The 23,547-nt window shown below is 39.1% G+C and overlaps 1 protein-coding gene across 2 annotated transcripts in view; it reads left to right on the top strand.

The window, feature by feature from the left end:
* APBA1 (amyloid beta precursor protein binding family A member 1) overlaps positions 1-23,547 on the top strand; it is an 88,960-nt gene that overhangs the window by 41,044 nt on the left and 24,369 nt on the right. For both annotated transcript variants that reach the window (XM_069001295.1, XM_069001296.1), the window contains exons 2-5: positions 3,037-4,241; positions 14,853-14,954; positions 18,390-18,429; positions 22,342-22,487. In XM_069001295.1, coding sequence (XP_068857396.1) covers positions 3,090-4,241; positions 14,853-14,954; positions 18,390-18,429; positions 22,342-22,487 — 1,440 coding nt within the window. In that variant the 5' untranslated portion in view covers positions 3,037-3,089. The remainder of the gene's footprint in view (positions 1-3,036; positions 4,242-14,852; positions 14,955-18,389; positions 18,430-22,341; positions 22,488-23,547) is intronic.

The following is a 23,547-nucleotide window of genomic DNA, read 5'->3' as shown; positions in this document are numbered from 1 at the left end:
ATTTTAGATTTCAAACTAAATAATAATTTATTGTTTTCAAAATTTAAAAGTTGAATTTAATTTATAGGAGGAAAGGCAAACAGAAGAGCATTTTTCAGTAAAAAACTTCTAGTAAAGGTTAACATTTCCTTCTCATCCGTTCAAAAGATACAACCTTGAAAGTTTTGGAATATTAGTAGTTGAAGTCAACTTCAAATTCAAAGAGAATTCTTTGAATGAGAAATATTTTACAAGCAGAACTTTGGAAACTTTAGCTTTGTCAAAGGAAAATGTTGGGTCTCTCAGGTGTTTTTTAGCCGTATTTTGTATAGTTTGTAATGTCTGTAATTTGTTTCTCACTGCTAAGGCATGTCAGTGATGCTGTCTATCCCTAAAATTCATTATGTTACAAGCATATATTAAGACTTCTAAGACAGGATAACATATTTTCAGCAAGTATCAGAACTTAGGTTATGTGTGATAAAATTTCAAAAAGTTGATTATTATCCTGTGTTTATGTGTAACCTAATTTCGTTTGACTAGCACTACCCTTTTTCTGCTGGTGACCAATGACACTTAGCCACGAGTCAGGGGCTACTACAAACACAACAAATTTAAGGTAGATTTTTTTAACCAGCCCTCTATTTTTGCCTAATTCGGTCTATGTGAAAAAGAGTGGAAATTTTATAATCTACTTCAATGAAAGCAGGCAATATTAATGAACCTTCCCAGCCTGACCATTCATGAGACTCTGGCAGTCACACTCCCACTGCCGGAGACTGTCACTGCTGGGACGGAAGCCCCCTCACGGCGGCCAGTCCAGTGACCTGATGGATCCCCACCTGACTCCTACACATTCTCTCGGGGTCAGCCCAGGTTTCCTGGCCAGTTTGACCCCAGGTTTACCACAGCAGAGGCTTGGATGTCTCTTTCCCATTTATTCACGGTGTGGTAACACAGAAGCAGCTCAAGCTCTGAGCCTCCAAGGAGGGAGCCTGAACAAAGGAATCCCTGGACTTTTATCCCCTCACAGTCCAAGTGCTCCAAAGTCTCGATTTCCTTCCTGAGTCTGTGTCTCCAGGCATGTCCCAGTCCATCCTGTCCATCCACCTGGCCGGCGCCAGCATCTTCACGTCCTGTGTTATGCAAAGAGTTGGTACTTCCCGGCCTCTTGCCCGGGGCTGCTGCCACCCGGAGCTCAATCTGCAGCTCACACTGCGGGCTGCAAACCGAGCTACCTGCACAAAATGTATGCCTCTGCTGTAATCCTCCTTGGGAAGGACTTTTCAAGGAGCTGTTGCACCTTGGCATGTTCACCCTTTTTGTGGGCTAAAAGTGGAAAGCTCTCCAATCTTGTTCTTGCTTACTTAACATATCATATGTTGTGCTGAGGGGAGAGTGTTTGGTGTATTAGTTCTGGTGCACATCAGCATATACGCCTGTACTCTGCCCATTCTTTCCTAATGGCTTGGAAGTCTTAGCTGAAAAAAACCTTATCTTGTTGCTGAAGCCTTACTAACACAGCTTCCTTAGCTGGAAAAAACAAACTGAGTTTTTTCGTAGTTATTTTGAAAAGGGATTAGTTTGTGTACAACATCCTTATAGGTCCAGCTAATATGATTTATTAGCTATTACTTTACAATTGTAATTTTTTTTTAAGGACTGCTGTGTTTAAAAGGCTAGAACATTAGGTGTAACAAAATCAAGGGGTGTTCACTGAGCTGGGCAGTGCATCTTCTGGATTTCCTGTGGCAGTGTAGTACAAGTGACTCACAGCTTGGCTTGCCAGCCTGTCAACTTTTCTAATAGAGAGCAGCTGAAATTGCTGTTGCTTTCTCATCACAGGAAGTTATTCCCAGTGCTCTTCTGCACAGTGCTCATTTAGTCAGCAAAGTGCCACCTGAGCCTCCCTGCCTCAGTTTACAAGATTTGATCCAAGTTCTATTTCACATTCACATTAATTTTTTCAGTTGGTAATTGACATGTGCTTTTATAGATCCTTCAAGTTGGCAGTTTTCCAATAGGTACTTTTTTTTTAGTACTTAGCAGTATGTCACAAGCTAGAGCTGTATTTTATTTATGAGTATGTGGCTTGGTTTAAGTACCTAAAAGGACATTACATGTCCTGTTCATGACACTGCATCTTAAAAGCATAGGGCAAGGTTGCAAATAGCTGAAGCTGTTCTATAAAAATGAAATCTTATGAGCTAGATAGGCCTGTTTCTGTTCCCTGTAATTTTTTTTACTATTGGCAGACCTCTCTAGTAATTACGTAATCTCTTGAGATTTTTTTTACTCGAAGTCAGCAAGGCTGAGATGTGCTACTGGTCTCAATGTGGTGAGGGCTGTGAGTATTAGTGATGTCTTCTCCATATTTTAGGAAAGAAGCTGTCTTTGCTGATGATAGATAGCTACCAGAAGGATAACTGTACCTAGCTGTCATGTGCTTTTCTAGGGAGAAGAAACAGGTGGTTCAGATGTACTGCACCCTGAGAGTGAACTTTTATTTCTCCTGATTTTTTGAAAGTGCGTAGGGTGACTAGCTCACCTGAAGAAGTGTTGAATGCATGGCTGTCATGTATCTGAGCAACTGCAGACTTCTGTGACACACTTCTGCTGTTTTACATTACTTCCTTTGCTCCAAGTTAGTGAGCTGTAGGAGAGTGCTGGAGCAAAGGTGAAATATTTCTGTTATATCTGCCGTGGTTCAGCTCCTGGCAAAATTAGCTTTTCTAATAGGCCAGCACCATTGCAATGCCACTGCAGTCCATACAAGCATCTCCAAGGGCTTGTTTGGAAATGATTCTTTCACAACGAATTTGTCCGTAGAAGTGAGAAGTGCAGTCCCCAAGGGTGTTGTTGCTGGTTGCTGCTGTTGGAGATTATTTGCATGGGAGATCATACTGTTGTGCTGTCTATAACCTGACTGCAGAGCTAAGTCAAGTGTTTGTCTGCTGGGACGGAAGGGTGCATTTTGTTGCTTCTGTTTATTGACTCCACTTTTTTTTTTTTTATTGGGAGTGATGTCAGAGTTGGTTTTTTTTTATTTCTTTGCAGCTGTGATAGACAAAATGTCAACAGAATAAGTGACCTACTCTCCAACACTTGCCATGAACCATTTGGTTGGACCACCTGAGGGGGAGATCAGTGAAGAGCCAGCAAATGGAGCAGTGAATGAGTCAGTGGAGGCTGACCTGGAGCACTCAGAGGTGGAAGAGGAACAGAGGTATGCGGCTCGCTACCCAAGGCAAACCAACAGCAGCCACGTGGGTCTGTCTGGGCAGGAGGAGGAAGGCATGTTAGCTCGGTCAGCCAGCACTGAGAGTGGTTTCCACAATCACACAGATACTGCAGAAGGGGATGTGATAGCCTCAGTGGAGGACAGTTACGACATCGAGAGAGTGCAGGAAAACGAGGATGAGAGTGCATATGCAGTGCAGTACAGGCCTGAGTCTGAGGAGTACACTGAGAATGCCGAGGCAGAGCATGGTGAGGCCATTCACAACCGAACATTGCCCAATCACTTACATTTCCATTCCATCGAGCACGAGGAAGCCATGAATGCAGCCTACTCGGGCTATGTCTACACACATCGCCTCTTCCACCGAGGAGAGGATGACCAGTATGCTGAGGCTTATGCTGACTATGGACTGCAGGAGCATGTGTATGAGGAAATAGGAGACGCACCAGATCTCGATGGCAGGGAGGGCATCCAGCAGTATGAGCGGGAGAGGGAAGAAGCTGACAATTACCGCAAGGAGGCACTTGGTGCCCGCCTTCACCATTATGATGAACGGTCTGACGGAGAGTCTGACAGCCCTGAAAAGGAAGCAGAGTTTGCCCCTTACCCAAGAATGGACAGTTACGAGCAAGAGGAGGACATTGATCAGATTGTAGCAGAGGTGAAGCAGAGCATGAGCTCCCAGAGTTTAGACAAGGCAGCTGAAGACATGCCAGAGTCAGAGCAGAGTTTGGAGCATGGTCAGGCTCTTGTCAGTGGTGGGCATGAAAGTAATGGCCAGCTCACATCTGGTTCTCGAGTTACATCCAGCTCGGGAGAATCTGTACAGAGGTACAGCAAGGAAAAAAGAGATGCAATTTCACTGGCCATCAAGGATATTAAAGAGGCTATTGAGGAAGTGAAGACAAGGACCATCCGTTCTCCCTACACCCCTGATGAGCCTAAGGAGCCTATCTGGGTGATGCGGCAGGACATCAGTCCATCCAGGGATTCTGACGACCAGAGGCCACTAGATGGAGATGTGAGTACACAAAGTTTTCACCTCCCAGGTTATCTATGTCTCATTCCTTTGTGACATGTGTGGCAGTGAAGGAGGGTGCATTTCATTCCTGTTCTGTGTCTCATTCTTGAACGAGTCCTTTGTTTTAAATTTGTACTCCAGAGAGCATAAGAGAAGTAAACATGCATTATCATGTAGCCAAATTTTTCTTTATTAAACACTGCTGACCCCAGGTATGCTGTACAAGCATTTGTCACATGATGCTCTTTACTTGTCTTTTCTGAAACAAATGCTGTTTTATTTTTTACTGCTGTAATATATTTTAGAATAGCGACCAAACATTTTCTTACTATCTATCTTTGTGTGCTTTTGTTAACTCTAAGTTTTTATGTTTCATTTTTTGTCACATAACAATCCCAACAGTTCTGTCAGAAATCTGTTAATACTCTTTATGATGGTATCACAGATCAGATTCGTATTCTAGGAAAGTTGCATGTCAACTTGCCGTCTCTAGAAATATGTTATGAACCTCAGTGTATTATATTATCACTGTAAAGTGTATTTACAACAACCTGAGTATTGAAGGCAGTTTTTCAGATTTACAGCATCGGCATTTCTGAAATTCTGTACTTTTGGCATAAGGTTTAACTTGAATCAGGATTGTCTACCAGGTTGTGGTTCCAGCTGTCTATAAGATAATATTGACTTTCCAGTTTTATGAGTTTTCTGCATTATTTTATAAAATAAACATATAAACAACTGTTAAATGGGTTAAATTTATGCCTGATATGAAAAGAGCTGGTAGGGTAAATTTACTGACCAAAAATAATCTATTACATGTTCCTATGTTATTATTTCAAGGGCAAGTCCCTGCAAACATTTGTTCCATCCTCTTTATTGCTGTGAAATGTTTTCTGTGACCTTTGTTTGGGGTTTTTTTTTGGAAGAACAGCAGAAGTAGAACTTCTTGTGTGTTATTTGGTATTTTAAGCTGAATTATTGTAAGGTTCTAAGAATGCATCAGAACTATTCAAGATACCTCAGCTGCTGCAAAGGGAATTCATATGGTGAAAAAAGTTCACATGCCATGTAGATCTGTGACAGGATTCTGATTTGTTTATCTACCTTCAAAATTAGGAAGGCTAGTATTCTACAAATGGGAAGAGATTTTTGGAGCATGGTGTTTGAGATGCTGAAAAAACATGCAAGCTGATTGAGACATTTAGCTTCCAGATTTTATTTTTCGTGCCAAACTGTTGCAAACACAGTGATGAGTATGTTTAAGTTTTTTTCTTGATTCTTAATAGAAAACCTAATTGAATCTTTAAAAAAGGCCAAACAAACAACTATATTGCAGAAGTTACTTCTACAAATATTTTAAAAATTATGTCTGTTATGGAGTTGATTTGCAGTCACATGAAGGCTGAAGAAATCTTCTCAGATTATTTTGTGGGGGAAACAGTTATTTTTAACTTAACTTCGAAAATTTACAAAATTGAAATTATTTCTGTCCCCATTTTTAAATAGATCACATTACTCTTTTGCTACACATTTTGTTTACCATATTGTCTGTTAATACTGTCATTGCTTGGAAGATCAAAGAACTTCCTGTTGCTTCCTGATTGATTATAACACTGAATACCGTGATGGTCTTGGTGACATTAGGTTGAGGATCCTGAGAGCGCCAACTTCTTCCTGAAGGTGCTTCACCTGCTCTCCAAAATCCAGGTGCATCTCTCAGAATTGAATTTTTCTGAGATGTGCTGATATGACTCAGCCTGGTATGCTCATATAATGAACAAAACAAGTGTTTTTATTGGTCTCTGCATACATTAGATATTGAAGTACATAGAGGTTCCCATTTTGCACCAAAATTTAATTTCTCATTCAGTATTTTTCTTACCATGTCAGATAAGAACCTGACTGAAATTTTCAGAGCTGGCTGAAATCAAAACAGTGATTTATAATGACAGTTATTATAACTCAGTGAACAGATAAACGGTGGTTGTAGATGTACAAACAGTCTGTGTTTTTGGAAGGAAGAAGTAAATTGCACAAATAATTTAGAAGATCTACAGCAGATTGAGGAGAAGACTTATTGTAGAAGGGACTTGGGATTGAGTAGGAATTGGTTTTTGCTGAAGAAGAGGTATGTATTTGCTTTACTGGATTCTTTAATTTAGATGGCAAGTCAAAAACTGTCTGCTTTCTTTAATGAAGCATTCCTAGAATTTCTTAGCTGTAAATTGGGCAAAAATGCTTGACTAAGTGACCATAAGTGGTCAATGTAATAAAAATATGGTTGAAGCCCATTCATCTAATTGTAAATTGTTCTTCTGTCTCCCTCAAGAAAGAAGCAGAATCTCAGATGGGAGCTTTTAAGTCTAACCAGTATATGCCAGAGATGTTTTTTAGTCTGATTTATAGGATTGACCTGAAAATAAGAGGTTTTTTACCTTCAGGCAGACACCGTTTTCTTACCCCAGAAGTATCAAGTTGCTGCAGATAAGTAATGCAAATTGGGTGCTTTTTTTTTGCCTTCAGTTATTTTGCAGGTCTGTTTTGAAAATTATCCTCGAGTTGTTTTTTAGCAAAAAAATTTTCTTTTAGAGATAGAACTTACCTGAAAATATTTGCAGTAACATTGTGTTCTTAATCATGTAGTATTGAAACTAATAAGACTTCTTAAGATACAAACAACAGTCATTTTTTATGTAGCTAGAAGCTGCCCAGTGCAGACCAGTGAAGCCAGAAGAATAATTTGTGGTTGAGACTCGTTAAATACGACGGCCTCCTTTGCCTTTTTTCACAAGAAGGTGACTGTTACTCCCCAGTGCTGAGCATTTGGCTAATACATTTACAGCAGAATGCTTGGTAGGATGCCATTTGGAAGTGTCTAGTGACTATTTTAAGAAGCTAACAATTCAGAAGTATCCAGCTAACCTGCAGCTGGGTATAGTTTGGGACTGTTAGGAAAGACATGCAATGACTGTGATGGTGAGAAAGATACAGATCACTGTATCTGTGTGTACTTAAGATGTCCTGATTCCAGTTTTATTCACAGGTTAATCTACCAGGATTATGAGTCATTCCTGGATATTTCTCCTCAAAAGAAATGTTTGGTAAGGTGTATGAGAAACGTAAATTGCTCACTGCCCATGGACAATTCTGCTGTAATAAACTCTAGTAGCCCTGTGATGTTGAAGGCAGGAAACAGATATCTGTGAATAAATAAATAGTTTAAAAGAGGTACCTGTTTAATATTTAACAGTGGAGACTTCTGGCTGCCTTGTGCTTTGTGCAGCCTGGTGTAGTGATGCATGCTTTCACTTGAATCAGAGGTGGTCTTGACAGTGAGTTTGTGGGGAAGGTGGTGTATTTGATAAAAGCTGAAAAATCCTCAGTGTCTTTCGAATAAAGGCAGTAAGAGTCTTTTTTAAAATTTGCCACACATTTGAGATCGGTACAATTGACATATATTTCCAAAGTCTGTTTAGCAGAAAATGTTTTAAACCAAAGCAGACCATCACTTGGCTATGGCCTCGTGAGGATCTCTTTTTAAAATATAATACCAGTTTGAGCTGCACAGCTGCAAGAAGTGTGGCATCAGGAAACAGACCCCTGATGGAAAAGGCTGTGGAACTGCAGTTAGATTGTGTTTTCTGAGTGTGAAATTGAGAGATTTTGTTCACCCATAAAATCATGGAATCATAGAATGTCTTGGGTTGGAAGGGACCTTAAATATCATCTAGTTCCAGCCACCCTGCCTTGGGCCTGGACACTTGCCCCTAGACCAGGTTGCTCAGAACCCCATCCAGCCTGGCCTTGAACACTTCCAGGGATGAGGCAGCCACATCTTATGTGGGCAACCTGTTCCAGTGCCTCACCACCATCACAGTAAAGAATTTCTTCTAATATCTAATCTCTACCTCCCCTCTTTGAGTTTGAAGCCGTTCCCCCTTGTCCTGTCACTGCATGCTCTTGTATATAGTCTCTCTCCAGCTTTCATTTAGGCACCCTTCAGGTACTGGAAGGCTGCATTAAGGTCACCCAAGGCCTTCTCTTTTCCAGGCTGAAAAATCCCAATTCTCTCAGCCTCTCCCTCATACTGAATAAAGTTTGTAGCTGGAGCTATGAAAAAGTTTAAGCATTGACCTTGTGGTATACCTGTGCCCAAGAGTAGTGGAGTGGGAGACCCTTTAGACTAGATGCACACAGTTACCTTACTGGAAAGGTAAGCCCATATCCCATTAAGGTGGCTCTTGCTCACCATTCTTACCAGTCGGATTCCCCTGCTGTGAATGTGCCTAGCCAATCACAGTAATTGTGGTGTTTAAAGGTCTGAATAGAAGACATGCAGCACATAAGTCTGAATTTGAGGATGAATGTTCATCCACATGTTCAAGTGGAGAGGATAATAGTTTTGTGTAGTAGATAATTCAAAATGCAATTAAGTATCCTGGTGTTTAAACTGTATGGATAAAAACTATCTTTGTTACAGAGCTTTGAGAAGAGTGGCTTGCTTAGTTGTGAAAGTACAAAAACCTACTGAGAAAAGCACTGAAAGGCTCAAAAAGTCAAGCAGAATTTTTTGGGCCGTGAATTGAACAGCTTAGAAGCAGGCTGCCTTAATCAGGAGAAAACAGTGGTTTGGAGGTAGAAATTCTCCATTTAAGAACTCATTACTATGACTTTTTTCAGAGTCTGTTGAATTATCCATGGGGCTACAGATCTGATAGCCGGGTTTTGTTGACCTGCAGGACATGGTTTATTCCTGCCTGCCAAGATTTTTGGTTTTGCAAAGCCCTGTCACTGGTGTTTATAGTCTCTGTTCCTCTGCAGACATTTGAGGTGGTGTGATGTTAGAATAAACCCTAATACAAAGTAAATCCATGTATACGAGTGGTTTAGATTTGTGAAGCAGAAATTCAGAGCTGAAGACAAGTCTTCCAGGTGGAACGGAACTGAGCTGCATTGTTTCGCTTCTCTGTTCTTTTTGGTCATGTATATTTTATTTCAACCCTTGCATTCTCAGTTGCAGGATTTTCTCAATTCTGATACCTCAGTGTTTTCATGGAGATGAATTTGCTTCACTTTTTCCACAGCAGGAGTAATGTATTATTAAAAGGCAATAGAGAAGTCTCTTAAATAATGAAGCAGGCTTTAGTAATAAATGAACTAAGTGGGGAAAAGAGAGAAAGGAGACAATTAAAATAAAGGTGAGTTTTTATTGATAGTATATTGATGAGGTTTTTTCTGAGCAGATCTTTTAAAACTGTTGGTTGCGCACACAGACTACAGGTCAGCTTTCCATCATTTATGAGAGACTGCAGACTTAAGTTTACACAGGAAGAAAAAGCCCCAAATGCCCCAAACCAAAAATCACTGAAGAACCGACCAAAACAAAAAGCGTTTTATTCATCAATCACACAGAAGAAAGCTTAAATTTAGCAATTAGTCTGCTTGAAGGCAAACACTCCCAGATGAGTTACTGGCTTTTAAATTAGGGTGAGCACTGTATACACTACCCATTGAATATTTTTTTGTTTGATTACATTTTTAAATTATTGAAAGATAAAAGTAACTTCAAGTGATTTTTCTGTGCTGTTGAAAACTAAAACAGCACTTGCTGTAGTTAAAATCTTTTGAACGCATAGGAGGAATCCACAGTGATTTTTTTCAGACTAACATGTAAAACTGCATTTTTACTGGAAGTTGAAGTGAAAGTATGGATAAGGAAGTCCATACTCAGAGAAGCAGCCAGCACTGAGTCAGATCTCTCAAATGGGATTGTTTGTCATTGTCCAGATGGTGGCAGGTGACAGGAGGCTCTGTCTTTGCAGGATGTCATTACCTGGATCAGGGGAAATTCCCCAAGCCAAGACTTCCCAAAGTGAATTTGTTCTTAGATACAGTTGGTCTGGGATCCTGTGTGATCACTCCAGCATGTGTGGTCCATTGTTGTTGTTTAGCTACATACAAAACACTTCCTATGTTAAATGTGTACTTAAGACTGTTCCACATGACCTTCCCGGCACAGGCAGGAATAATTTGTGTTGTCTAACAGCAAGTGTCTCACCCATAAGCTAGTTGGTCATTTCTGCCTCAGCAACTGCAGAAGTCAGCTCTTGGATCAGTCAGAGTCCTGACCCAACAGCTGCCTGTTGACAGAGCCCCTCACTTTGGGTGCTGACTACCCATGGTGGTAGTTAAAATGATGAATGATGCGTATCAGTTGTCTTGGGCACAGGAGGAGCCTTTTGGGGGAATCTCTTTAGGCTGCCTGAAATTCCTGTATGGAGAAGTCCTATAGCAGTTAATCAAATGTGTTGTTCTGAATGAGCAGTTCAGTCAGTAACTTTGTCTCAGATCACCTTGTCTTATCATGTATGCACAACCTGACAGGGGACAGGTCCTGGACCACCCAGCAAACTGATGGGTAAGTGTTTGGGGTATGTGCAGAGGCAGTTATACTAGAACTACAGTAAAAAGTTAAGTTTCATCCATATGTCAAAATTATAAATTAAATTGCATAGATTGTGCCACACTATGCAAGTGTGTGTAAAGTGCAAAGTTGGTACTATTTTTTTCAAGCCCACCATTTTTAGCACTATACTTAAAACAAATTTTCAACAAAGACAACCAATAATCATTAGCTTTCAGCTTCATTCTTTATGGATCTTTATGCCAAACCTAAAACCTGTGGTCTCAGTCTATGTTTTAATGAACAGAATTTGAGCTGTACATGGCAGAGGACACTGCCATTACATAGTTGCCCTAAAACCAGGGAGATTTACTACCATAGTTATGCTGATATGGGCGTTTCTTGTGATAGAGTGCATCTGACTATACTTGTATGTTGGACCTGAAGATTCCATAATGCTTTGATCTTTTCCTAATGTGTATGGGTTCTTTTCAGAAGACATCTCGAAAATAAAAAAAGACAAAAAAAAGCCTTGCTTCATCTGATTGTCTCCTGAGGAGACTTTGCCATTCCTCTGCCACAATATCTGTAGGTAGACGTTAGTGTCGAATAAGTAATGCCCTGTTGTCTAAATGAATCTTAAATTACTGAAGCATTTGTTGATTAGTCCACTCATATGATACTGTAAAAAAGCTCTGAATAAACTACCTTTTTTAAAACAAAAAATGACAAGTGCTGTTTAATATCTTTGTCAGCAACATTGGCAGTGGGATTGAGTGCACCCTTGACAAGTTTGCCAGCACCACCAAGCTGAGCAGTGTGGTCAACATGCTGCAGAGAGACCTGGGTAGGCTTGGGAGGGGGGACCTGACCTGGGAGAACCTCATGAAATTCAACAAGGCCAAGTGCAAGGTCCTGTACATGGGCCAGGGCAATCCCAAACATAAACTGACAGAAGAACTCGTTGAGAGCAGCTCTGCAGATAAGGACTTGAGGACACTAGTCAGTGAAAAACTTTATACAAGGGCTGTAGTGACAGGACAAGGGGGAACAGCTTCAAATTGACAGAGAGTAGGTCTAGATTAGATACAAGAAAAAAAATCTTTACTGTGGGGGTGGTGAGGCACTGGCACAGTTTTCCCAGTTGCCGCATCCCTGGAAGTGTTCAAGGCCAGGCTGGATGGAGCTTTGGGCAGCCCATTCTAGTGGAAAGTGCCCCTATCCATGGCAGGGACAGTAAAATTTAGATCATCTTTAAGGACTCTTCCAACACAAAAGATTCTATGACTCTATGATACTATGATTTAATCCCCTCTGTCCTAGCCTTGTGTGTGACTATGTGACCCACAAGCTATATTTTCTTCAAATGATCTGGTGCTAAAAGCACATAAAACAACACTGCTTTTATAAAGCAAGAGCAAGTGATTGTATTTGAAGGTGTTTCAGTGTCAGTTACATGTCTCTTCATGAACTGTATAGGAAACAGCTGGCTTGACCTGAATAGGTTAGATGCAACACAATCCTCTCCTTTTACGAGTTCTGTTACTAAGTCCCTCTGCACAAGAGCAAGGAAGGCTTCTCAGGTGGAATGGGCTGCATGTTAGTTAGAGTCAAACAACGCCAAAATTGAGATGGAGAATTTTTGGATGTACCAGATTGAGTATCGTAAGAAAAATGTAAGTAGATATTCAAGAGAAAAAGAGGTAGCTATCACTTTTTTATTGCTGCACCAAAAAAAAAAAAAAATTCTAATTCCTTTGATAGACCTCTGTACCTAATAACAGCATGCTTCATGTGACTGTACTGTGTTTGTTCTGACAACAACTTTGTTAGGCTTCTAAAACTTGTTTTGTTGATGACAAATGACAGTGAAACAGTCACTAAGCCTTTATTTTAGACTTTGTTTAGAGCAGATACGCAAATTATCTATCCACTATGATCCATCAGAGTATTTCTTGTTATTGCTGTGACTGCATTCTTTCCTTGTACATTATATATGATACCTCTAAAAATACGTTTTCAAGGGCAGTTTTCATGTCATGTTAGGCAACAGACTTTGTAAGATGTTTGCTATTTGGGTTCAGTAGTTTTGGTTCTTCATTTGATCTTTGGGGGGGGGTTGGTTTGTTGTTTGGGGGTTTTGTCCCCAAAAATATTTGAGCAGACATTGAAACAGAGCACACAGAAAGCCATGTAATAATTTAGTTCTGATACTTCATAGATGAAAATACCTTAATAAAGGCACTGATAGTGCTAATGGAGTAACTGTTAGTACATTTCAAATGATGCAAAATTTCTTAATGCTAATTGTCTGGTTTAAATGAAACAATCTTTATCCTTAAGTGTGTGAATATGAGGGTTTTCAGCCATTGTAAAGAGTGCTTTTTTGTGTGTGCAGGTACACATTTGATGCCTGAATTGATTTTTTGTCTGTTGTTTAAAGCTCAATCCTACAATGTCTAGATGTCATTATTGGGTTTGATAGTATTATGTACCTTCTAAATTTATTCCTAATACTGCATAACTATAAGAATGTGAGCACTATGAAAATTCTTCATACATAAATAGGAGTTGCCATGTGTGCATTTGCATCATTGTGGCACTATTGACTGGTACTTACCCAGCAAGTCAAGGAAGCCTGTATCTCTCCCACAGCCCCTGCTCTTATGCTCTCTGCAGCAAGCAGTTCTTCAGTCTGATGGGGCGACCGCATGCCAGCATTCTAGGGATAGTTTCACAGATGTATCTTCTTTTGTCTTGCAGTTGTGATTCAAAATACAGGGGGATGCAGGGACTGCTCTTTAACCCAGGAGATACCTGTAAAGAATTGCTTCTTGGCTCTTTGGAAATCTGTATTAGTTAACTATAATTTTAATGCTTAGTTATTATCTGAGATAGACAGAGGAGTGAGTGTAAAGAGAAAGAAGTAGAAAAGGGAGTTTTCTTTTCTTGTTTCATTTCATATTTAAAGGAAGCTAAGAGAAACTTAGATGTTTGGTTTTTTAGTTGTTGTTCTTGGTTTGCTTTTGGTTTTGTGGGTTTTTTGTAGACTATTTCATGGAACTGAATTTTTCAGCTGCAGAGCATGGGGGTGGAGCCTGCTGCCAGCTCAGACCACTGGAAATGTATCCCTTTTCTGGTATGACTCATTGGCTCAGAGAAAAGCTATGTCATATTGTTTATGAAAAGATAAGAATAGCATTTGACTGTTTTGCTATCAGTGGTGAACTGTTGAGCTGTCAGAGCTAGGGCTCTTCTCTTCCTGTGTCAAAGAAGACTGTAGAATGCCAGGGCTGTTAGACTAAATACCCAACTGTAGCTAAATTCTAAACTTCCCTTTTGAGGATTGACATTTTGGCTTGTGCAGACATGTTTTGTAGGTATCTCCTTAAAATCTGACTCTAAAAATACCTTCTGGGTTAAAGCTTTGTGGTCTCTCTCATTTCTCATTCACCTTCATTAATTCCACGTTCTGTGTTCTTGTGTCACACCCTCATACCAGGGCCCCTGCTCTGTACTTCAGATACCTTGCTACAGCTTTTTTGCATCACCAGCATTAATTAGGAATTGGCTATGATTAGAACATCCTTTCCTAGAGCATTCTTCCCCTTTATCAAGATACTTGCTGATGAATCACATAGACGGTTGCTCCACTGAATTGTTTATGGGAAAAGGAGAAGAATGAGGAAATCTGATCTAAAGAGCAGGTAGCAAGCTCATAACATGAACTTTGAATATTGTCCAAGTTTTTACTGTATCTAGAATGAGGAATCCCAGTCCTTGATGACACTGGTATTGAATTATCATTGAATATATTATTAAATTCTGGAATACACCAATATTACTCTGCACGGTTTATAAAAGTTGTTTTCTAAGATGATGGAATAACATTTATGGACAAGCACTGCAGCCTTTCTCTGCTCAGATTAGGTTAGTTTAGCACCTCAGGTTAATTATACCTGAGGGCATGTGTGCTTATGGGGAAATTTCAGTCTTTTCTTCACTTTTCCCAATTTGACAACTAAATAGACTTCAGCTGAATGCCTGTGTGCTGCTTAAGGTCACTCCACTTGTCTCCCATCAGAGCTTACTCCTGAGTGGCTTTACCTTTTCTTTCTTAGAATGTCAGAGCGTAGGATGTAGAATGTGAAAGAATAATTTGTACATCGGGCACTCACAATATTATTTGATTTTCTTGTCATGTCTAGTCTCCATCTCCAGATTCCTCTTCACCTCGAGGTGCTGAATCATCAAGTAGGCAACATCAGCAGGAGGTCTGCAGTACAGCAGAGGCTTCCACTAATAAAGAGGTAAAGTTAAATCTTTTTAAAAGCCACAGTCCTGTTCATGCTGCTTATGCCTTTTAATTTTCCTTGCTCCCTTGTACCTGTGCAATCCCTTTTCTTCTTTTTTTTCCTTATGCTTCTTCACCTTTTACTTGGCTGGCTATCTGACTGACTTTCTAACATACTGAAGATTCTTTGTCCTGGCATTTCTGACTCTGTTCAGCTGTCACTAAATTTATTCAACAGGCTGCAAGGTACTGATTGCAGTGCTACTGATGCAAGGAACAGCCAACATCCCCTCTGTAGCAGAGACAACACAAAGAAGCCCTTTCCCTTTTTGCCCCCACAAAGAAAGTGTATTTCTCAGCCAAATGAAAAAGTGCTTCAATTAAATTAATTATGTAATAAATTACACCCCTTAATATTTTGTCATTGTAGAAACCAGCCTGCAAGTGATTCAAAGTGAGAATTCAGTTCCTGACTCCAGACTCCTCAGAATACAGCTACATACTTTTGAGTTTTTTTCCCCTCACCTGGTAGTGCTTTAGACTGCAGTAGTTCCACCAAAACAAGATAAGTGTGAATAGAACTGCTCGTAGTGTGAAAAGAAAACCATTTGACATAAAAAGTATTTGGATTAGTATAGAATGGCAGGTTCTGTAAACAGAAGAATCTGCAAATACTTCATTTATTTGCTTCTTATTTTTTATAAACTTGAAAACAATCTAGAAACTACCATAACAAAATACCATATTGTTACTGATAGCAATGCATGAGTTATCTTCCAATATTGAAAACCTGATCTGCTATAAGTGGATTAAAATTGAAACACAAATAATCCATTCTTTCCTTTTTACTTTTGCAATTATCAAGAGATAAGAAAGCTTGCAACATGTATATAGTTGTCAGTCTCTATTTACATTTAGAAAATAATTTAAAATTTCAAAAGACTGAAGAAACGCATATTTTTTCATGTTCTGAAATTTCAAATCACGCCTTTTAAGTTTTCATCTGCTTTACTGTTAGCTTATTAAAGCCTTAAGCATTTTTCACTACAGACTTTGTCTATATATTCTATATTTTAGCAATTTTTAGATATAAGAAACTTACCCGAAGGAAGAAAAACAAAACACTGCTGATTTCAATTGTTAGGATGTGCTTACACATAGTGACAGTGGTTGTAAACCAGGTTTCACTGTAGGATATGTTGGGCTATTAGTTTCCCTCAGATGGGGAATAATTCCTGCTTTACTACTTCTAATGGAAGAATAAAAGTGATAAAACAGCCTCATCTTTTTTTGATTTTTAGGTCTTAGAGAAAGCTTTTTATTAAATATAAATTTATAATACTGGATGGCAGTGAGATTATTGAAAGTAATAAAATATTAATGATCTTGATATTTCATTATTCATGGATATGTAAAATTAAAAGGTGTAGGTTTCCATCTATTGGTAACTTTACCTGTTACTTTACTATTCTAGGGGTCTTAGTAGAATGCCTTTCTACCTGAGTAATGAACAAGAAAAATGAAATTTATGAGTGAGAATAAAGACATATATGATGATGGTTTGCACCAGTCTAACCTGAGAATAAGTTGCTAGTTGGATTGCTGAATAGTTGCTAAATCGTTATCATAGACTTCGTTCACTGCTTAAAAAGAAATAAGTACTTTGTAAAGTACTTACATATGTGAGCTGCCTCTGCTGCCCCTGCTGTGTCAGGGATTTGACCTCTGTGCCTGCCAGAGCCCAGTGTTTGAATCTCCCCATTAGCACTACATCAGCAACTACTACAAACAGTTGTTGGAGTCTATATGGATAGGTGGTTCGGTAGGAACATTTGTCTGAAGAGGTGAAAGACCTACAGATGTGAAAAGGCACATCAGTGTCCTCACAGCAGCTTAAATGCGTTGGCAGTAGCAGATCATTGATTGTAGCAGACCATTGATTATTGACATATTTACTGATGCTTGTACAGTATCTGATGGACAGGTTTCTTGGCGCAACACAGCTTAGCAGTTTTCATAGGGAGTGAAAAGAACTTACAGCCGCACAGACTCAGCTGTCTGTCACGTGCCTTTTGTTTTTAATTCACACATTTTATTTTATAGCAAGGCATGCATCATTGATTGCAAAATATTACTTGTTACACCAATTTTCCATTTCTTACAAAGGAAAATTCTCCTTGGGGTTAGTCAGTCAACCTGTTACATAACTGTTACCTTTCTAGTTTTACCTGTTTTTTCCACTAATACACAGACCCTGGTAAGTTGCCTGTCATAAAGGAAAATAATTTGGCATATATTTCCATGTATATAATTTGGAGATATACTGAAAATTATTGAAGATTTTATGCATTATCCTGATCATGTGTATAGATTTTCTTTTAATAGAATTATTAAATTCTATTTAATCATTGGAGGAGTTCTATTCAATTATTCTATTGGTCATTGAAGGAGTTACTGCTAGTACAATCCGTTATAGATTCATTAACTATCCAGAAGTCTTACCTGCCTATGGTAGCAGCAGGTGATTTCAGTGTATCTATTACCAATTATATAGTGCCACACAGAATTTTGTTTGATAAATTTTTCTGTGTGGTTTATGTTATTGATTAGAACAAAGTGATGAATCATACTCACTGAAAGTTGTAGTTTGCACTTGTCTGAAGGGTTAGTCTCATAGCCTTTCACAGAAAATACCAGTAGGATGTATGGTATTACTTTAGTGTGTGTATTTACGTGCACAAGTCAAGATTCTGTTTATTTCTTCACTATTGGTGTAATTGGAGCCACCAAATGTGTTTTCGTGCTCGATACAGTGTAAGCATAGTTGGTGGTGAGGTCATGGTGAATAGAGTTATCCCACAGAGTACAGGTTGCTCCCTAACCTGTTAAAATCTAGAAAGCTTTTTGTAGGCTCTGTTAATGTGAGGGATACATCTAAAACCATTCCTAATGAATAACTGCATTTTGTTAATGATGGTTTCAGTCATGAATTATAACAGTATACTAAAATTTTCATATTCCTGCATGTATTTATTTGTAGTTGGAAGATCCAGTATCTTGGAGGTATTATGTACTTTCCTGCATATTTCTTGATTATTAAAAGTAGAGCACCTATTGATAAACAGTTAATGCACTAGTGAACATGAGCAAGTAAGTGAAGTCTGGTCTTAGCATATTCTCTAGATAGACACAAACGGAATACATTGAATTTACTCTACTGGGTGCTTAGATTTTGAAAAATACTAAATATATTTTATATATTTTTATATATTATATATTAATATTAACATATATTTTGAAAACACTAAATATAAATAGTAGTAAGTGGTGTTCTACCTTTACTAATAACTATGGCTGATTTAAGTTTGGGGCTTTTTTGTTACGGAGAACTTTTTAATGCGTATTTGTGCATGCTGTGTTCTGTTTGAAATCCTTTTTGTCTTAATTACAGTCCAGAAAAAACTTGGCTTCATTTCCAACATATGTTGAAGGTAAGATAGTTCTACAGTTTCTAAGTGTTTTTTCATATCAAAAAACCCCTCTGTATTTTTAATGTATAAAATTTTATTTTTATTTGCTGAATAGAAAAGGTGCTAGGGTTGGGTGTAATGATTTAGACTAAATTGTGTCTAAATCCTACTGTGCTCTTTCAGAAATTTGGAAACATGGAGATTTTATTTTTTTAGTGTTTCATTCATATTGTCAGTTCTGCTGGTTTCTTTCCTCAGTATCACTTAAAACACTACTTTTTAAATGTTACTTACACAACCTATAAGAATGTGTGTGGATAAGGAAAATAGACTAATCAAGAAGACTGTAGTGCTTTGTCCAGCACTGATTTCAGTTGGCAGGTTCAATCCAATCTCAGCTGGATTTATTGGCAGGCCTGCCAGTGAAAATCTGATTAACAGCTACTTGCCTCTAATTAAATACTGCTTCCCATCTTAGAGTTAAGGTTGCAGTAGTGCTGAAGTTTTTCAGAACAATGTGAAAAAGCAAGTTACCTGCCACATGAAGTGCCGTTGCCTTTTGTATGAGTATGCATCCTGTGTATACTGCAGGAAGAATGCAAGTTGTTTGCAGTTATGACAGAAGCAGAAAATAGAGGTTTCATTTGTTTTTTATACTTTTTCCCTGACAGTGGTTGTTCCATGTGTTTGAGGAAATGTTAGAAATACAGTTGATGTAATACTTTATTTGGACTGCCTTGTAACTCCTTGGATTGCTTTACAGTGTGTTATGTTTAATTGATTATGTGATCATTTTGTTTAGACTGCAAATTGATCATTGTTTTAGTCTTAAGAGTATAAGCTGCATGTTTTGGAGTCTCTGGCCAGAATGTCAGTTAGTCCATAGCTAAGCATTGGAATTTTGCAACAGTGAAGGATCTGTCTTAGAATTTAAATTAATCTCCTATTGGTAGTCCTGTCTATCAAGGGCTTTTAAAATGAATCCTTTCCTGCTTAGGAAAAAAATTAAATTGTAAACAAAAATTTTCTTGGTTCTTGATCCAGCACAAAATTCCTTAAAATTGCAAATGTTCCATTTTCATGCACCAGCAGTCCAGGAAAAATTTGCCAGCACCTACGCTGTGCTTTCATTGGGGTAATAGTTTTGTTGTCAGAGATAATAAATGGAGGTCTTCCAAAAAGCAGTGTTGTCTGTGCATTCACCTCTGATGCAATTGGACCACGTACATTTTTTTGGGTTTAATATGTGTCTTTCTTGGAGTCTTACCTTCACCTTTGCCCGTCTATTTTTTTTTTCTTTTTGATCAGAAATTGTACTAAAAAATGTTTTGTACCCTTTATAGTAAAGTGGTGGAAGTGGTGAAAAGGCCTTGATGTGTAGAGTATTAAATAGCAACACTTAAAATGCTGTATGATTTCTGGACTGGAAAAGTGTGTAAATATGTTGTACTTCCAGATGCATGAATTTCGCTAAGGAAATAACTCAATTTCTTTAGGTCATGTGCTTGCAAGTGACTTGTTCAATTTGAGAATTTTCCAGATACATATTTCTTGAGCAAACTGCACATTGGAGATAAGCATCTTAAAATTTCTAGTCAGAAATTTTTGCATTTAAAGTAATGATAAAGAAGCCTGCTCACAAAATTTATACATCTGTTTCTGTCTGTGTGTATAGTTTCAGTGCAATATTTATCTCCACCTCTATCTTTGTTATTTTAATCTTAAAAATGACTTGCTTTTCCTTGGGGCTAAAGCTACCCATGGTATTTCTGAGGGGTTCTTAGTCTCATATGTTATCATTAGAACAAAACTGGTGTTCTGAGTAATTTGAAACTTAAAGCTCCATCACCTTATAGCTCAAGATAGCCCTTGATTTTTTTTTTAGAGGAAAAAAGACAAACATAAACACTGGGATGTTTTGTGGTAAAATGTGAACATGTTTACCATGAGCATTCTTTAATATGATTACTATTCTCACTTGTCTTGAACAACAATTGGTTTTCCTTACTTCTAAGAACGAGAAGTTTCTTAGCTAACCAGCCTCCCTCTTGGATCATGACAATTTTAACATGGTGTAAAGAGGGAACATTTTCATGTATAAAATTTTTAGATACAGTTGCCAAACACCAAAAATCTTACAAATCATAAATGCTGCTTTGTAAGGATTTGCATTGCTAGGTAATGAACACTTTGCACCCTGTCACTTTCCACGGAAGCTGATGGGTGTCAGATCTCTAAGAATCTGTGGACTAAGAGAGTTACTTTGCCACCAAGAGAGCCTGTGCTCTGTGTGTTTAACAACATTTTTATTTAATTCAGTACTTTACCACAATATCCTTGTTAGGACTACTATTTTTAAAGGTCTGTGACATAAAAATGTTTTACTTAATAGGTAATCTGTCTTCTTGTTAAGGGGAGACGTGTGATATGTGTAGAGCATTCCCAGGGAGGTTGTTCTGCCTGTTGCACCAAGTGTGGTTGATGCACAAGTGTGAAAGGGCCTGATGGCTGCTATCAAACTGCACCTTTCCTCTTTCTGGTTGTGACTGTAGGTCTTAGAATTGCAAGGCTGGGTTTGGTGGGTGAGGAGCAAGCTGAGTAACTGTGTCTGTCCCTTTATCACAGTGAAAAAGCCATAGCTTATTTTGATTCAAGCTGATACCTACCCACGAAAGAATGAGCTATTGTGAGAAACAGGCTGGATTAACAATTGTAGCTTTTGCTGGAGAGATGTTGTTACTGGGTTTGTGTAGCAGGGTTTTGGTAGTGGGGTGGCTACAAGAGTGTCTTCTATGAGAAGCAGCTGGAAGCTTCCCGCCTGTCCAACAGTCAGTGCCAGCCAGCTCCAAGACAGACCCACCACTGGCCAATGCTGAGCCCATCAGTGACAGTGCCTCTGGGATATTTATTTAAGAAGGGGGAAATAACTCTGCACCACAGCAACTGCAGCCAGAGAAGAAAGGGCAGGGAATGTGTAAAAGAAACATCTCTGAAGACAAGGTCAGTGGAGTAGCACAGACTGGAGTTGCTCCAGGTGCAAGAGCAGAGATTCCCATGCAGCCCATGGTGAAGACCATGGTGAGGCCGCTATGCCCTTGCAGGCAATACAGTTCTGCAGTGGAACACATACCTACAAGCAGCCCCTGAAGGACCCCATGCCAGATCATGTGGATGCCCAAAAAAAGCAGGCTATGATCCCGTGGAAGTCCCAGGCTGGAGCAGGCTCTTTGCAGGATATGTGGAGAAAGGAGCCCACCTGGAGTAAGTTTTCTGGCAGGACTTGTGACCGCATAGAGAACCCACAGCAGAACAGTCTGTTCTGAAGGATTGTCTCCCATGAGAAGTATCCCATTCTGGAAAAGAGGAAGAATGTGAGACCCCTTCCCCATGAGGAAGAAGGAGCATCAGAGACAGCATGTGGTAAACTGGTCACAGCCCCCATTCCCCATTCTCCTGTGCTTCTGGGTGCAGGAGATAGAGAAAATTGAGACTAAAAGTGAGTCCAGGAAGAAGGGAGGGATGGGGGAAGGTGTTGGAGCATCTGTTTTTATTTTTCATTATTCTACTCTGACTGGATTAGTAATAGATTAAACAAATTTCCACAAGTGGAGTCTTTTTTGCCCATGACAGAAACTGATGAGTGATCTCTCCCTGTCCTTTTCTCAGCCTGTGAGACTTTTATTATATTTTCTCTGCCCTGCCCTTCTGAGGAGGGGAGTGATAGAAGGGCTTTGGTGGGCAGGGTCAGCTCACTACAGGTTTTGAGATCATTTGTCTGATGTTTTGTGCCTTTGAAAGTACTGGTGTACTTAGTACGGAAGTGTTTCAGGGAAGGATTTGCAGCCATCATGTGCAGGTTCAAGATGTCAGAGTTCTGCTGTTTTGCTGTGTTTCACCATGAATGTCTTCAATGATTGCTTTCCTGTGTTACAGTTCCTGGACCTTGTGATCCCGAAGACTTAATTGATGGAATAATTTTTGCTGCCAATTACCTTGGTTCAACTCAACTCCTTTCTGATAAAACTCCATCCAAGAATGTGAGAATGATGCAGGCTCAGGAAGCTGTCAGCAGGATCAAGGTGAGGAATAATTCCTGCTGCTTCTTGTATGGCTGCTCTGTGGTTGTGGGTATGAATTTCTTACTTATGCAGTAATTTTTTCATATGGGATTGTCTGTAGTTCCAGAATGAAAAGTGCCTCACCTTTCTTTCTGCAAAGTAAATTGTATATATAATGCTTTTGGAGCAAGACTGATAAGGGGAAGTTACCAGGTCATTTTAATTTCCTGTGGTAATACTTGTGCCATGTACACTAAACCAGAATCTGAAGGGAGTGGTGGTCTGAGTTACATATTATCTGGGTGTGGAAGGAAAACAGCTTAAGGGAATAACTAGTGAGTATTGCAGCTGCTTCTTGGCACTCAATGGAACCACTACTTTTGTAATGACTGCAGTTATTTTTGACCCTGCTGTGGGATACTTGTTTCTCCGCACATAACTGCTGTGAGCTGTTTTTGAAAAAAAAGCCTGTGATGGTACAGAGATGTATGGAAAAAATAATTTGTCCTGGAATCTGACAAATTTTCGAAAAAGAGAAATGCCATCTGATTTCTGTACAGGCCATGCCAAGCAGTGGGAGTGCTGCTGTACTGTAAGTTACAATTATGACATTGTCAGCTATAATACTCAGACTTGGTGTGCAATTACATAAAAGAGAGAGGAAGAGGAGAGAAGGTTATCAGCAAGGCCAATAGTATTGTCTGTTAAGGTCAGCTGATGCTTCCTACTCTTATTATTCCTTCCAGTGCTTTCCATGGCAGGTGTTCAGTTTAGCCTCTGTATGTAACTTTGACACAGAAGCTCCAACCAGAACCTTTGAGACAACAGACAAAAATTGTAATTTTGCTGGTGTTCAAATGCATAAATTCTTGTAACCTTGTCTCTGAAACTCGTTAACACGCTCATGTTTTAGAAAAGGCAGGAAAGTAGCCTTGCTGTTAGAGATTATCCTCCATCATCTTTGTAGAAGTCTTCACTAACTTAAACTACTGAGCCTTTTGCAAAAGAATGGTATCTTTGTTCATTGGAGACTCTGGATTCAGTGACATTCTTTAAAAATACGCAGCAGCTTTTTTAACCA

The sequence above is a fragment of the Aphelocoma coerulescens genome, assembly GCF_041296385.1.
Source record: "Aphelocoma coerulescens isolate FSJ_1873_10779 chromosome Z unlocalized genomic scaffold, UR_Acoe_1.0 ChrZ, whole genome shotgun sequence".
In the NCBI taxonomy this organism is placed as follows: Eukaryota; Metazoa; Chordata; class Aves; order Passeriformes; family Corvidae; genus Aphelocoma; species Aphelocoma coerulescens.
This window is presented reverse-complemented; position numbering and strand designations above follow the sequence as displayed.